This window comes from Notolepis coatsorum (genome assembly GCF_963971535.1).
Source record: "Notolepis coatsorum genome assembly, chromosome: 19".
Classification (NCBI taxonomy): Eukaryota; Metazoa; Chordata; class Actinopteri; order Aulopiformes; family Paralepididae; genus Notolepis; species Notolepis coatsorum.
In genome coordinates, this window is record NC_140183.1 from 46668482 (window position 1) to 46686071 (window position 17590).

General features: G+C 43.7%; 1 protein-coding gene across 4 annotated transcripts in view; it reads left to right on the top strand.

Annotated features, from left to right (window-relative positions):
* Positions 1–17590, top strand: part of gramd1a (GRAM domain containing 1A) — a gene marked incomplete at its 5' end in the record, with an annotated part of 78170 nt that overhangs the window by 9854 nt on the left and 50726 nt on the right. For 3 of the 4 annotated variants that reach the window (XM_084335651.1, XM_084335649.1, XM_084335650.1), the window contains 4 exons: positions 10780–10999; positions 12265–12285; positions 16631–16715; positions 16825–16928. In XM_084335651.1, coding sequence (XP_084191777.1) covers positions 10780–10999; positions 12265–12285; positions 16631–16715; positions 16825–16928 — 430 coding nt within the window. Of the gene's footprint in view, positions 1–7661; positions 7795–10779; positions 11000–12264; positions 12286–16630; positions 16716–16824; positions 16929–17590 lie in introns of those variants that run through there. The other variant, XM_084335652.1, reaches the window with a different exon arrangement.

A 17590-nucleotide genomic window follows, 5' to 3' on the forward strand; every position in this document is an offset into this window, starting at 1 on the left:
TTTCTTTGAATAGGTATTCCGAAAAAAATTGTGGTTGGACCTGAAGGGGTGGTAGGGATGGATGGGGTTGGCTATGGGGCGTGGCTGGTGGACAGTGGGAGGGAGGGAGCGGTGGGCTGGTATGATAGTATTAGTATGGCATGGCATCTATGTGATTATATTTATTGTGTATTTTTGCATTTTTCTGCTCAACGGTTGTTCTGTTACAAAGTCTGGCCAGTGTTGTGCTCTGTGTGCAACAGATCTTCCATAGAAAAGAGGTGAGGATAATTGACCAACAGTTAAACAGCCTGCTGGGAACTGACTGCAAAGACCCATCACAGCTCATTTACACCAGGGCCTGTATAATAAGCATCTTAAAGTAGAATTGCTGATCCAAGCACAGATTGACGCGTAAGCCAATAGGTGTATATGGCTCATAAGCCAAAAGGTGTATATTGTCACGTGACCTGAGCAGTGAACCTAGATCAATATTCCTACACTTGTAGGAGGTAAATATGGGCCCAGGATCCATTCTTATTGGGAAACACCATTGAAGTAGGCTATTTTTGATGCAGGAGTCCCCGTCCTATTAGTAGCATGTTGTGTGGGTGTCTTCTTGATTGAACGACGGGACTTGGGAGAGTCCAGCTTGAGTGAAATGGCTTGACAAAGAAATGTGAGATATGTTAGAAGGCATGTTCTTACAAGATGCTGTGCAGCCACATGCACTAGGGCTAGGCTATAGCCTCTAGACTGTGAGAAGAAGGGATTGAACTGATAACACTTATTTGGTGCAGAGTACTTAACTTGAAAGTATTGTCCGCTACTTCTGATCCTATCTGTTGCTTTCAGTCTAGACCCAGGCATTTAGTCATTGGTTAGAAATGCGTGAGATAGCGGCGGTCAGGTGGCGTAGCGGAGATTGCGTTCGTCACCAAACGCCGGAGACGCTGGATTCGCCTGTTCGAATCCAGCTCACAGCTCCGGCGTTGTCACCAGCTTGGCTGGCCGTTCACACTAATACAATTGGCTGTATTAGAGGGTGGGAAAGCTGGCGGGGTGGGTCCGGGTTGTTGTAAACGGCGACTCCTACAGTTCGGTCAGGGCGCCTGCTCAGCGCGGATAGGATCTAAGGGGGGTAGTGTGATCCTTCCACACGTTACACCCTCTCAGTGAGAGTCCACGCTGCCAGGTGAAAAGAAGTGGTTGATTGGCTGGACGTGTGTCGGAGGAAGCACGTGATAGCCTCCACTCTCCCAGACCGACTGGGGGGCAGTGGCGGCCGGTGGGTATTCGCCACTAGGGGCGCTATACCAAATATTTTGTACAGTACAGTACAGTACCACGCAACACTCATGGCAAGACGTGAGCGATTCGACTCACGCTCACGGCAATGAATCGGCTCTTATGAACGAGTCGCTCAGCTGTTACTACAACAACACACAACCAGTCAAATAAAGTATAGTCTAGACTCTAATTCACAACTTGAAACACAATATATAAATAGAAAAGTTAGAAACAAAACTCGCCCGTCTACAAACACAGGCAGATCTCTCCCTCTCTCCTTCTCTCTCTCACAGCGTTTCCGTTAGAACATATTCGTGCCGGTCTGTTTGTCCTGCAAGATTTCTATCCCCGGACATATTCGAGAAATGCCGGTCAGCCTGGTTTTCCTTTTTACCAGCTGAATGCCACCATCGGCGCCAATGTTAACGTTAATATCGCCTAATCTATGTTTTAAATTATGGCTATGTGTCTAATCTGCCCATCGCATTATCAAAGACTATTTTCCAGTCAGTGCTGTCAAGGCTGTTTATCGCGTCGTTTCCGTTTCAGAGCAGTTAGAAAAGCCCCCGTTTTGATATAAAAAACAGCTCATTCTGGAGCATTCTATGAAAATCGTCTTTTAGTGGAATATTCCACAACGTTGATATTCGTCGGCCTTTTTATGAATCGTTTTCAAATAAACGCTGATCAATATTTTTATATTATACGTGCACGCAAGCACATTACGGCCGCGCGCGGATAAATCGCCTCGTTGATTTCCTCTCGGACTTTTAGTGAAAACGAAAGAAGACATTTCACAAAACAGCTTATAACTTCATCAAACTTACTCTGATTATCCTAACACTGATAACATAGAGTCCTTACCTGACATCAGATGGTATCCAACTGGTATATTCCAATTTCTGATCACCATTCGAAAAAATCGATACGTGTATGGATCCAACGCGATACTGTAGAACTCCATGAGAATGAACTGTGTCACTGGTAACCCTGGCTGGATCAGTGAACTGGAAAATGTGGATATAATGTCGCACCTCAGCCAGGATAATTAAACTTTCCACTCGGGCCTGATATACCTGTTTGTCATTATGGTGGCCAGACAGGCTCAAAAAAGGAAGAAAAAAAGATTCACATCCGAGCGGCGCCATCCGCGCTTTATCAGCGTGAAGCAACATGTAATGATTGTTTCGTTCATCGCATAGGTTATTTAATTTGAGCCTATTTTAATACAATTCAAATAATAAAATTGTGCTTAGAGAAATTATTTTCACCGGACATTATGACCGGAGATATTTAAATATTCGGACTTCAACATATTTTGCCAGTCAAATACCGGTAATTACCGGCTAACGGAAACGCTGCTCTCTCACACACAGCGCGACGTGGAATCGATTCGTTACACAATCAGACCTATTATATACCAAGAATAACTTCAGTATGAGTACAGGGCTGTACACATATTTTGCATATTGTTAAACGAGCCAAGGCTAGCTATTAAACTATCGATATGAATCGAAAATCTGGGACCCTGATGTAAACAAGACAAACGTCTTTCTCTGGTCTGCATCCCCTTAACAATTGTGTGTATTGAGCCGTACTGTATTGTACCCATTCTGCAATCTGTTAATAAAGTTCTCATTCATTCATTCATTCAAACATAGACGATCTCTCTGTCTCTCGGATCAATCAAATCAAATAATTAACACATGTATGTTGTCATTTTAAACAACTCACCATTCATTCATTATGCATCAGCAGCATCAGAGAGCATTTTAGTAGTTACATTTTCAACAAGATTGCTGCTATTTAAACACTTCATGGAAACGGGGTAACGTTAACCTTATGTCGACTGTAGTATTGTATGACCTCGACATAACGTTTAAACGTTAACGTTACTCCGTTCCATGCACTAAGTGGCCAGCTAAGCTAACGGAGCTAACAGCTAGCAGTACAACGGCATCAGTAGACAACGTATCATGTATTAAACTAGAGTTAAGATCGCTAATCTACCTTGTTGTTGGCTTGTTGATAAAGTATATCCACTCCATGGCATTGTCCATCCAGCCTGTGTTGATGTCCATCCATTGTCCATACATGTCCCTCCACACTGCCTCCATAATATAGCTTGTTGTTAGTTAGCCAAGAGCTGTGTCTTTGTCCATTTTCGCCTCGAACAGCCTGCAAACTACCTGCAAACTACCTGGCGTTCTATCGCCATGCTCTAAGACAAACTCTAACCTTAACCAACTTTGAAAGAGTGCCTAAGCTCAGTGTAGTAACAGTTGCTGTTGTTGTTGACGACGAGTCGACTGAGTTGCATTCTCTCTCTAACCAACCCGAGAAATGCGGCAATGGAAAAAAACTGGCATCGCGTCGGCCAATCAGAGAGCGTCTCCGCGAAATGCGGCTATGGAAATTCTTCACGGAAGTTCACACGCTGCTGGCTAGACCGCTTCAAATCGCGCTCGGATTCCAACATAATAGTCATATTTCAACGCACAACGCTGTATGCACTGATTGGCTGTGACGGAGACAGCGATCAAACTGTGACGCGCACGCAGAGCGCTATCGCTTCTTGCCCGGGCGAGAAATACGAAAAAATAAAAAAAAACGTCACTTCCTGCCCATGAAACCGATGTTTTTTTAATTTAGATAATAACGTTATATTGTGCATTGGAAATACAAACATACTTAAAATGAGTAAATATTATTAATTTTAAACATGTTTATATTATTTATAGGGCTATAAAACACAAAAACGAAAAAGTTTTATTGTCTTGTTCTCTGATTTAACAGCAGCTGGCCAGCAGGTGGGTCGGCGCCCTAGCGCCCCTAGTGGTAGAGCCGCCACTGCTGGGGGGTAAGTGCGCAGCGACCAGGAAGGGGATTGGGAATTGGCATAACGACTAACATTGGGATGGGAGAAAAATCGGAGGAAAAAGGAGGGGGAAAAAGATTTAAAAAAAAAATGCGTGAGATATCCAATTTTCTCTATTGGAGAGATCTAATCTTTCATGTGACCAGAATGCAGAAAATTAAGTCGCTCTGATTTCTAACATGATATAGGCTATATAACATGGCACTTACTATTAGTGAAATTCTCCAATACCTATATTATGTTACAGCCTAGAATCGACCTGATATCCGATAGAGGACTAAATTATTCTAGCACAGAACCAACATGTTTATTTAGCTGATGGCAACATAGTTTGCTGCTGGTCTTTGTTGGGGCTACAGGAGCTGTGATTGTCTATTGGAAACCAATTTGTACTCCTCAATGGCGTTTGAAGTGCCAGATCAGGGTTTGTCCACTGTGATAAAGAAGCATGCATGCATCTTCTACAGTACTGCAAGGGTGACCGATCTCAAACCCTGCCCTCTTTTCTTGATCCTCCAATTGCAACTGTTGCTTCCTCTTACAAACTCGAAAGCAACATTGTGATTAGAGGATCAGGAAAAGAAGGGGCAGTGTTTGAGATGGGTCCATTCCCATCACATTATTAAAAAATTATGATTGTAGTTAGGTTACATCATCATAAAGGATGTCACGTGTTGAGTTTCACAATAATAAAAGCTTATTACCAATACTACAATTGTCACAGGCCAACACTGCTTTGTTCAGTGAAACAGCTTCGCTCTAGTCTAGGGGAACCCAAAGCCGACTGTGGCAATTATAACGAGGGATTTTCTTGACTTAAGGCCATAAACACCATGAGACAATTTCCTACCTTCCCAAGTCGATCTTCATTAAGACTGACCGACCAAACTAATAATAAAACGAACATGGACCTCAAACATTCACTTTGTGGCAGATGGGCTTTCTTCCTGCCAAATCCTCTAGCAGCCGCACCCCACCCCACACACCCCTTATCACAGATAGAAATAGCCAAACAACTAACAAGCCTGTAAGTGGAAATAAAATCATTATTGTGTGTCAAAAGTTCACCATTTCTGTCTATGCTGCACTATCTAGGGGGGTTGCAAACGGGGTCACAAAATTGTACGATTTTGAATGTGATTTCTGCTCTATTAAATAGTAGGAGTGACAGGGAAGACATTGTTGTGAGCATGTGGTACGTGCGTAAGTGGTATTTTGTACTTTTTTGTAGATCTCTTATGGGAATGTGTTGTCACTTCCTATGTTGTCACTTCCTGTTTGTCTTGTATATACTAGGGTCACTTACCCTTCATGCTTCATGCAAGCCATTCTGAAGAAGGTGTGTTCACACCCGAAACGTCATGATTACAGGCTGCCAATAAATTTGGAAAAACCTGGAGTGCGTGCCTGGACATTGTTTCCCTATTTTTACGTGCCTTAGTACCCTGCTGCTCCACCAGGATGCCCTGATATTTCATGAAATTCCATACTTTGTATATTGTATATAACCTAAGGGTTCTCTAACGGGTCCACTGCTCTCCCTCCTATTGTGCCGAGAAAATAGGCTAAATTGAGAGCACAATGACTGGTGAACCTAGGTGAGAGGAAAGCTACTATTGGTGAATCTATAGGTGAGAGGAAAGCTACTATGACTGGTGAACCTATAGGTGAGAGGAAAGCTACTATGACTGGTGAACCTATAGGTGAGAGGAAAGCTACTATGACTGGTGAACCTAGGTAAGAGGAACGCTACTATGACTGGTGAACCTATGTGAGAGGAACGCTACTATGACTGGTGAACCTAGGTGAGAGGAACGCTACTATGACTGGTGAACCTAGGTGAGAGCAAAGCTATTATTTGACTACATATAGTTAATTCTCTGCCCCTGTTTATCTGTTTAGCCCTGTGACCTCTTGGCTTTCCTCAGACTCATCTAGCCAATAATAGATTCACAGACATTCCTCTGGTGTTCAGCTCTTCTGTTTGGATAGGTGTACTGTACTATTGATACACAAACACAGCTGATCAAGCTCCGCCTTCTCTTAGCTTGCCTGAGGAAAACAACGGTTGGGATAGAAGAAAAAAAAAGCTTGACTTGACTGAGGAAAGAAATGTCAATTGTCTCCAGGCAAGCATCATTGTGACTATTGGATGGTCGGGAGCCTATTTTTAATGGTCACCCTTGTTTGCCACATTCATAGGTTAGACTTGCTTAATGGGTTTAGACCCGATCTCTCAAGCAAAAAGCTGGCACCTGAAATTCAGCTCTCCTGAAATGTGCTGAGTATTCCTAAAGCAGCACTCTCTTAATTAGCTCAAAGACATTGATCTCTGTCATCGACTTGCCTCACTCACTGCCCCTTTTTTTGGTCACTCTTTCTTGAAGTAAGTGGTTTTCTGTGTAAAAAGTATGTAAAGTAAGCACTTCTCCTCTTAATGGTTTGATTCCTCCAGTCTACATTCCCTGTCTCGCTCCCCTCGCCATGCCCACTTGGCCCACAATTTCTGAGATTACCGCAGGCCATTGGTGAACCTCAGGAAAGCAGATTAGAGGGAGGGACAGATAGAACATGGTAGATGACTGGCCAAACCCAGTGTGGATTATGATGTGGTCTCTAATCCAGAGAGATGGTGGGAGAGATTGAGGGCCAAGGGATTGGGTGGGCTCCAGCCTCGTCCAGGTGGATTCACTACAGGCAGGCAACCCGCAGCTTCCATAATTACAGTGTCACAAAAAGCTGAGATCTGCCCTGTCTTTTCATTATGATACTCTCATCGATTGCACTTGGCTCTATAATTAACAGCATTGAGCGGGCTCACTCTGCACTTCATTTAATAATAAGCTGGAACAAACAAGGAACTAGGCTGTGCGTTAACAAACCGTTGATTAATCATCAGCTACTCCGGTCTCAGCCCTGATGTCTCAGTGCAGGGAAATCCTTTCATAATGGCCGCTACTTTTAATTCTCAATGACACAGTAAAGAAATCCCCTTCTATCTGCCTAAGTCAATTCAATATTTTTTTCACACGAGTTATAAACATAGGGGTGTAGTTCTTAGATAATCAAACTATTATTTGTGCCCCCTAAATGTTGCCAATATTTGAACTTCCCTTTTTCATTAACCAATTGTCATTGATTGAGAGATTTTATATATTATATTTGATAACTCCTCAGTGCTGAACCCTGTGGCCTGTCACCTTATCAGAGACACTATATAATGAGAGACTTTGACCTTATTCCCATTGTCGGTACCCCCAGTTCCACACTACAGTCTGAGCTGGGCCTCTCTCTCGCTGGGTACCGCCTCCTCCCCCCTCCCTCCTCCCTCGCCTCTGTGTTCACTAACGGGGGATTACTGATGGGCGCAGGAACGGTAGCTCCGTACCGGCCGGGTCCCACAAACGGAATCGGAGCAGAGGTCCGGTACCTGGCTGCCAGGGTGTCACGATGGGGAACTGAAAGTCGAGGGATAATGGAACCCCGATGCGTTTTGAATGATAACCCGGGATAACGGTACAGAAGGACGGACAGTAGCGGTAGCGTCTGCTGGCTTTGCTAGTTCACACAAGATCGGTGCCTATTGATAGTAGAAAGCAACGTGCGTGGACATCGCTTTAACCACAAACGCCTCATGACATGTTCGAGTAAGTGATGCATTGTTGTAAATACATTGGCCCGTCTGTCCCACCCATGTTCCTGAATCCTAGCAGCGGGATGTGCAGCATGCTCTGACTACACGGAGGTCCCTGGGCGTCCCTTTCGTGTTGTAGTCGAAGCAGTAGCACGCTGCACGCCCCGCTGCTAGGAACACGGCAGGATGGGACAGACGGGCACAATATTCTCTTTTGTAAAGGACCGACGCGGAGCTTATGCGGCCGGTCGCCAAGTTCGGGACAACCGTCGTCGGTGTAAATACGGTTCATTCCGCGGTCTCACGGCTCGAGGCGTAATGCTGCTATCCCATTCCTTTCTACTGACAACAACCAGCCTCCATGTTGTGTTTGGAGTGAAATCAATCAGCCATTCTCTCGGTGTACGTTATGTTAATGTTTCCAATATGACTTTGGTTGATTCACTCCTCAATGCGCGTGCAGTTAGTCGGCAAGTTGACCGGAGATGTCACGCGACTCTTTTCTATCGCCGACCATTAACATGAGATAGTTTGCGCAGATTTGCTGTAATTGCCTCTGCTGTGCCCGGTGTGTGTCTGACATATAGCGGGGTGTTCTACACCCACAACACGGGGAAGGTTCTAGCAGTGTTGCCCAAAGAGGCTTCCATTGCGTTGGTGCTGCAGGAGGATTTAGCCTGGGTTTGTAAACACAAAATATAGGCTACTGAGACACACATTCACACGAGCACGCGCGCGATTAAGCAACTGTTAATCGCGCGCGTGCTTGTGTGAATCTGTGTCTCAGTAGTCTATGTGTTTACAATACAAACCAAGCTTGTTAGTGAAATCTGCTGCCCTTGTATATTTGCCTGAAGATATTATCCTTGAGAGGATAATATGCTCGAGCTGTTATCTGAAGCCATACACCGGGCAGCCAGGGACAAAGCATCTCTGCGAATGTTGACCACCAGTCTAAATGTCCACATTGAGATTGACTTGCTCCCGAGTTTCGAGTTACCTTGGAGATGCTGATATTTACTCCCGTTACTCCCGCCCCCCTACCTCCGGTCACCACGACAACGGCAGCCCGACCGGCGGGCTAGGAGCTGTTCTGGCACTTTTCAGAGACTTGAGTTGGACTGGAGAGAGCAGCAAGAGAAGACAATACAAAAGGAAGAGAGCGGGAGGCAGTGAAAAGAAGGGAACAGAATGTTCATGTTGAGACAAAAGTGAACACAAAAGAGAGGGTGAACAAGAGAAAAGTACCAGAGCCTCCGAGTGGGCCCATAGTTATTGTTTTAGAGTAAGTAACAACATTATCAAATTAGTTCACACAGCTAGGAGTGCTGCACCACACTAGCCTGTGGGTATTCATCACGTTGGCTAGTTACTGATATGCTTTGGGAATACTCCTTTCTATTTCTCATTGTCTTGTATAAGACTTTCAAATTTAGCAATGACCATGGCTTTGTCTTCTCATAGTATAATTTTAGGTTTTCGTGAAGTGCTTGTGGACAGTGATAGTTGTATAGCCTACCTGATGCATGATGTGTCACCCAATGTAAATTGAATAGCGGCCTTGCATGGAATGTTTGTGTAGTTCTGTCTTCCAACATGGCTGCCTGTAACATGACTCTTCGATTACAAAACAATGATTGCTAAAATGTATCAACAAAAGCATAATAAGTTGGTGTCTTATTACATCTTAGAACAGTTATATGCTTTTCCAGTATTTTACTTTACCTGCTCTACCACTGCCAAGAAATTAGACATTTTATTTTTAAAGTGGTTACCAATGGTTACAGGCAGCCATCTTGGAAGAAAGAACTACACACATATTCCGTGCAAGGCCTCTATTGACTATGATGAATAGGTGCATGAGTGGAATTCTCAGACTGACTGGACTGACTGATTCTACTTGAAGTGCAACTATGGCAACTGTGTTGTGGTATAAATATAGCCATTTTCGTGAGGCTGTGACCTGAACATGAGTTGCACATGTTATGACAGCAGTAGAACCCTGTTGAAGAAGGCGATCACAGCCCAAACACACTGGTGTGTGTGTGTGAACGGAATTCAAATGTCTTGTGTCCTTCTGTTAAAGTTGTTGCAGTCTGTGGCAGAATCTTCCATTTCTAGGAGTGATATTATATATACAGGTTTGACTGTCTAATTAGTGTTGGTGTTGGCCTTGGGGCTTGGATAACAGTCTAGTTTTGTTGTTGTGTAGGGTTACACACTCTTCTTGATCTACGCTTAAACCAGTGGAATTAACACACCCGTTCATCACACACACTCCTAATTTTCATACATGTGTACAACACTTCCATCTTCGCCCCTGTGATTCATTCAAGATTTAATTTGCGTTGTACAGATTGAGTGATATGTGCATAAACGTGGGTCCTTACTTGCCTGGTTGAGTCTGTTAATAAAAACGTCAGAGCAGAGTGAGACAGTACAGCAGACCGTACTGTAACAGCCAGGCACAGGCAGAGGAATACAGTGACCATGGCATAAGATATTTAGGACGGCAGACAATACAAATCTCAAGCTCCGCTATCCTTTCTTGATCCTCCAATCACAACTGTTGCTGTTGAGAGGTCCAGTCCAGTCTATGTCAAAATGTCTCTGTTGTGACTTGTGATAGGCTACCTCACCTGTTCTTCATTTGAAGGGAAAGGGCTTATCCTGTGTTGTGTAACTTGTGTTAAAACATTTCTTCACACAGTCTGGCTTTAGACCCCTCAGTAAACAGCTGTAAATCTCTAGCCAGCCACACTAGCCAAAATGGGCTCAAATGGCGATAATGGCAGAACAGTTCAGTGAAATGATGGCCTTGTTTCTGTCCTCTGAGCGGCTTGACATGTTGTTTACATTGTGGAGTGGAGAACGCCAGCAGTATTTCTGCATGGGCAGACATGCGAGATGAAGGCACCACAGAACAGACCTCCATTATGAAAGAGTTCTGCCTCCTGCTAACATCTCTCTCTCGTTCTCTCTTTTTTTCTCTCTCCAGTACGGCTAGTAACTCTCCACGCAGCACCCCTGGTAGCTCTCCCTCCCTGCGACGCAGGGTCCTGGGGGGTGGCAGGGTCAGCGAGAGTGAGGGAGGTGGGGAGAGGAGCAGTGGAGGAGGAGGAGGAGGCGCAGACAGCCCCCTACCTTCCATACCCTCTGCCTCATCCCTCACCTCCGCCTACCCCCTCGCCTCACGCCACTTCAGCCGCAATGCCAAGGTAAGAGCTGGTCCTCCATATAGGATAGACCAGTAGTTTTAGAGTTTGTCCTCCAGGCTAGACCAGTAGTTTTAGAGGTGGTCCTCCATATAGGCTAGACCAGTTTTAAAACTTGGGTGAAAGGCATTGTGTAAAGAGAATAATACTGTACAAGTAACGCAATATTATCTTCATCTAACAATTTTGAGCTAAATTAAACTGCCCTCATCCCATGATCCATCTGTCCTCTGATGGGTACCCACGCTATAAATTCACTGGGCTAGATAGTGCTAGGCCTAAATCCACTGGGCTAGATAGTAGTGCTAGGCCTAAATCCACTGGGCTAGATAGTAGTGCTAGGCCTAAATCCACTGGGCTAGATAGTAGTGCTAGGCCTAAATCCACTGGGCTAGATGGTAGTGCTAGGCCTAAATCCACTGGGCTAGATAGTAGTGCTAGGCCTAAATCCACTGGGCTAGATAGTAGTGCTAGGCCTAAATCCACTGGGATAGATAGTAGTGCTAGACCTAAATCCACTGGGCTAGATAGTAGTGCTAGGCCTAAATCCACTGGGCTAGATAGTAGTGCTAGGCCTAAATCCACTGGGCTAGATGGTAGTGCTAGGCCTAAATCCACTGGGATAGATAGTAGTGCTAGGCCTAAATCCACTGGGCTAGATAGTAGTGCTAGGCCTAAATCCACTGGGCTAGATAGAGCTAGATGGAGCTAGGTTTAAATTCTGGTTGTTTATGGTCAGTGTATGTGCAGGTGCAGGCTGTTAGCTTCAGCGTTTCAGCCCCTTTAGTCTCATTGCTTTGAGTGTAGCACCTGGTTATATAGGCCTACATGAGTGTTCATTTTGACCAGGTCAGTGACGCATCCACACACACACACACACACATACATACACGCATATGCATGCACGTCGTCGTCGTACACACGCACGCCCACCTTGTAAAATTGAGAAGTGTTGACAGTTTGGATAGCACATAAACACTACAGTGAGCCTCAGGCTTACATACAATAGCCTAGTGGCTGATTGGCTAGCTATGATCACATGCAGGCATCAGGTCAGTCTTGCAGTGCATCAAAATGTATTCTAAATAGGTTTTTCCACACCTGAGGGTCAGTATGCCCCTCCATACCCGTGGAAAACAAGTTTGAAGGACTCTTTTTCTAGCCATTAGCGGTGAACCCGTACCTTCTCTTGGCCACTGTTTTTCATGCTTTATAGACAGCTCTGTGACCTGTTCCCCTGTGAAATAATGCTGTTCTTTTCCTTGCAGAAAATGCAGAGCTGGTACAATGTAAGTATACATGAAGAACCTCTCATTAGGCGTTTCCACTTCAGGGCACTTCATTCTGCTGATGCAAGGCTCTTCCTAGAGGGAGGAGAGTGAAACGGCTTGACAGTGAAAATTGGAACAATTGGTGCTGAAAATAGGGCATTTGCTGACCCTTACTTTCCACTTTTCTTGCTTTCTGCATGAGCTGTTCATTCTAGTGTTAACCTGAAGCCTATTATCCTATCTATATACTGTATATTAGGATGGTTCCTATTATTATCCCATCTATATATATTAGGAGTGTTCCTATTATCCTATCTATATCTATTAGGAGTGTTACAACATACTCAGGACATGATTCGATGCACTATACCGGGTTCATGGTTTGATATTATCACAGTATTTTTAACAAATGTTAAATGAAAAAGATTTGACTGAAAAGAAAAAACCTTAATACTTTTTTCTTTTTTTGTGTGCAAAATATTGTTTTGATATTATAGTGTTGTGAAATTGTTATAGCCAATGGCAGCAAACAAAAGGTTTTTCTGAGTAATGTTCTCAGGGCAGTTTTGCTGGTATGATTAGAGATATAATTAAGAATGAATGGATGTGCTGATATTACTGGACACACTGCTTGAAAGCCTCAACTATAAAATAATGGGATGAATATCCTCATGTCATATTTCAATACTGAAAAAAGAAAAATAGCTTTGAAAGGTTGAAACTCTGTTTTAAAGCCCGAAATCGAATAAAAACAGTTCTGCAATATTGACACTAAGTTCTGAAAGCTTGCATAATGTTTTGATGGACTGAATGAAAAAAATCTGCAAACATAATTTTTTCCACCTGTCAAAACAATCGCAACCATATAATCCCTCACGCTAGGGGAGACTGACAGGTTGGTATACCATGAAAATGCAAAGACGACACAGAGAACCATGCCTCCTGTTTGCATATCCTGTGCATGTCAGTCACTGGCTGAGCCGTCTGTCAATCCCACCTAACCCAGTAAATACGACATGTGATTGGACTACTTCAGCAGAGCGCAAACAATCGGTTAAGAGCAAATGCCCCTCCCTCCAAGAACCTGGCTTTTCCCCCCCCTGATCGTTCCTTTTGGAGTTTTGGAGTTTCAGACCAGAGCTGTGAGACGACGCTGCCAGAAATCACATGACTCACAACTGTGTGGACAGATTAAAATAAATAAATAAAAAAGTGCATGTTGTAAACTTTGCTCTGAAAGAACAGTCTGCGATACGAAATCAAACTAATATTACTGGTAACACATTTAATGTGTTGGAGAAACACTGTAAAAAAGAGTGCTGCAGTCATGAGGAAGGAAAACCCAAAAGCAAAACAATCTTTGCAGAGATTTTTTTTTTAATCTACTTTTTCTCCCATTTTCTATTTTTCTCCCATCCCAATTTCGTATCGTCCAATTCTACCCTCCCCTGTCTCGAACGCTGTTAGGCCATGCTTCCCACAAGCCGGCTGCAATGTGGACGAAGCCTTACATCACGTGTCCCCTCCGGTACTCGAGGAAGCAGCCGTCGCATCTTTTCACCTGCACAGCGCGGTCTCTCAGCGTCGGGGGTCTGCGTGGGAGGGCAAGCCGCCCCCGTCGCTTCCTGATTCTGCTGTGCAGGCGCACCAACCGACCTGTAGGAGTCGCTGTCCACAACGTCCGATCCCCACCCATCAGCTTCCCACCCCCTAATACTGCCAATTGTATTAGTATGAACGACCAGCCAAGCTGATAGCAATGCGGAGAGCTGGGCTCGAACCCAGCGTCTCCTGCATTGGTGGTGAGCGCCTTGCCCACTGCACCACATAGCCGCCATCTTTGCAGAGATTTGAAAATAATGTTCAACCTGTCAACTAGGGATGGCCCATTCTCGATTCTGGTGCCAAAACCGATACTTTTCTTCTTCTTTTTCAATAAATACCATGCAAACACCAAATCACCAATTTAAACTTGGTGAATGTCATCTCTTGTTCTATCAGAGCCGTAACTCCCTCTGACCTGCCTCTGAAAACCAGCATCTCGGATCCAACGTACGGCTGTATCCCACTGCTGACAGTATGAGTACATGGATCCTCACAATTCTGGTGCTCATTTTGATGGCCCACATGATTCGGTCTGAGTTAGTATTGACCATGTTCGAACCAGTACCACTCGGTACTCTGTTCTCGATACCCAACCCTAATCAAAACATTATGCAAGCCTTCAAAACTTAATTTCAATATTGCAAATCCTTTTTTCTTTATTAGATTACAAGCTTTCAAACACTGAGTTTCAACATTTCAAAGCCTTGTGCGCGTGCACACACACACACACACACACACAGTTCTTCTGGGAGAATGCACCCTGCCAGTTTCCGACTGCTTTCTCTTCCATTCTATAACTAGCCTGCTTGAGACAGTTGAGAGATTGTTGAGCACAGTTATGGGTGAAAAATAATGTACTGTATCTCTATGAAAACAATGACGTTGTTTTCCTCTAAACGCAAAACAAATCCAGTGTCAAAACGATCTTGTATTTCTCTTATTATGATGGGCAAATGGAGCAGTGAGAGCACACTGGAGCTTGCACACACACATTTAATATTTTTAAATTGTGTTCACATTTGAGACAAAACTCCTTGGACACAAACAATAATGGATGCACAAACAAGTCCTGGAATCTCAAAATGACATATATTGAGTGTATGGATACAAGAAGCAGTGTCTCCTTCAAATATGGTCGACTGCTGATTATAACAGATATAGAGCAGCATTTTGCCAACACCTTAGTTTTGTCTTGGACATTCCTGTCATCTGAAGCCCTCTCAACTAATCTGTGGACATTACCTAGGCTTCCAAATATAAACACCAGCAATTTACATTTGTACTCAAGCTGTGTAATAGCATCCTTGAGCAGTTGGTACTTTAAACCCTTGGTAAGAAATGCCTCCAGACTGTAATGTAAAAGTACATCCTACTTCTAAAATGGTGACCTCTCTACTGTGTCTACCTCAATACAATCCTATTCAAAATTAAATATTTTTCATTATTGCACAGTTTGAACCTATTCATTGAAACACAAGTGTTTTGTAGATTTTAACACACACACACACACACATATGACGTGTGTCTTAACTCATTCAGAGCCAGCGCTATGCCAGCGCTTTAGTCAATGGGAGGACAGGGATATTTGCGAACGCTTAAACTATATCTTAAATTATGGGTCTAATACACCCGTCGCTTATCAATGACTTGCTTGTAGTCAACATGTATGAAACGGATTGTTTTTTCATCTGTACATTTCCGCTTTATACCGTTTTGAATACGAGTATAGTTTTGGAGATTTCTAGTAATTCCAGAGAAAGACACGATAATAGCCCTTTAGTGGAATACACAAAACACGTTGTCATTTTTCGGCTGATTTATGAATAGTTTTCAAATAAACGCTAGATTATCGATAGTATGTGTCCTCATGTACGAAGAGAAGCGGGGTCTGAAAAATCGCTTCTCTGTACTTTGATCGGCGTGAAACTCACACACACATGCGCGCTCCGATGGCAGAGAAAGGAACATCTGATTACCCCAAGATTCGTAACATAAGGCCTTACCTCACATCTGATGTCATGCAAAAAGATTAATCCAATTCCTGATCACCATTTGATCGCGTCCATTGATCCAACGTTATAGTCCAAAACACATAATCCACAATGCTCCCAGTGAGGGGACTCAATGCAATAGTATCCAGCTGCATGCCCGAGAAGTAAAACCTGGACCGGACTTATTTTTTTGATGCACAGTCCCAGCCAATCCAATCCAATGATGTGCAATACCATCCGGGAGATGATAGGTGGCGGTATTTGCCCTTTGCGAGCTCAGACCCATTCCCAATGATAACGTCAGGCTGGATGGATGAAAAATGAATAATAAAAGAAATAACGATTAAAACCCGACTATACTCGTGATTGGCACGCAAGCGATGGCGAGTTAACCCGACTATACTCGTGGTTGGCACTGAATGGGTTAAGAGTCTAAGACAGTACATTTTGATCAGATGGTTCATCACAGCTCTTTCCATCACATATTTGGTAAACTAGAGCCAGAGATGTTCCTGCCTCTAGTTGGTGATGTCAGTGTGCTAATATTAAGCATGATTATTTTTATTTTTTTTATGGTGCACATCTTCTTATTCTTATATCACAGTAGTTTGTGGTTAGATATTTCACCACATCTACCTAATATTTCCTATATTAACTTATCCACGGTCTTGCTTTTTCTCCATTTAGACCGAACTACTATGTTCACAACCACTTTGCCAAAGGCTGTATGTTAGTAAGTTTTCCTTTGTCTCCCCTCTGCCTCCCAGGTTCTCAGTCCCACGTACAAACAGCGGAATGAGGACTTCCGTAAAATCTTTAAGAAGCTGCCTGATACGGAACGACTCATAGTGGGTGAGTTACAGGTTGAACTGTTCCCCTGATTCTTTTGTCATCTGTCTGAATATGGGCTTATATGGGTTCACGGCTGTAAGTAACTGTCTTTCTCCTCCTCTTCCTCCAGACTACTCTTGTGCTCTGCAGAAGGACATCCTGCTCCAGGGTCGTCTCTATCTGTCTGAGAACTGGCTCTGCTTCTACAGTAATATCTTCCGCTGGGAGACCACTGTAAGACACACACTGTACAAGCACACTGACGTGCACAAACAGCCTGGTAGCTATCACACCTCCAATCTGATAAGGATTAGTTTATGTGCGCTAATTTGCAGAGCAATATAGATAATGCCCAGGTGCTTGGGAAGATAAGGGTATTACACACAGAAACCGACTCACGAATTCTCACACAGACGCACCTTAAGTCTGGCTCTGTCCTCCTCACACAGACACACGCCTTAAGTCTGGCTCTGTCCTCCTCACACACACAGACACACACACACACGCCTTAAGTCTGGCTCTGTCCTCCTCACACAGACACACACACACGCCTTAAGTCTGGCTATGTCCTCCTCACACACACATACACACACGGTAAAACGTGGTTAAATGCCACCACCCACTTCAATGATAGTGTTGTGAACGCATAATCTCTGTCTTAAATTATGGCTATGTGTCTAATCTACCCGTCGTTTATCAATGACTTGTTTGCAGTCAACATTGTCGAAACGGATTGTTTTTTAATTTGTTCATTTCCGTTTTATAGCATTTTGAAAAGCCCTCGTTTTTCAGGAAAATATATAGATTCCGTGATAAACGGCATTTACTGGAATATTCTGGCATACACAAAAACTGTCATTTTTCGGCCTATTTATGAATAGTTTTCAAATAAACGC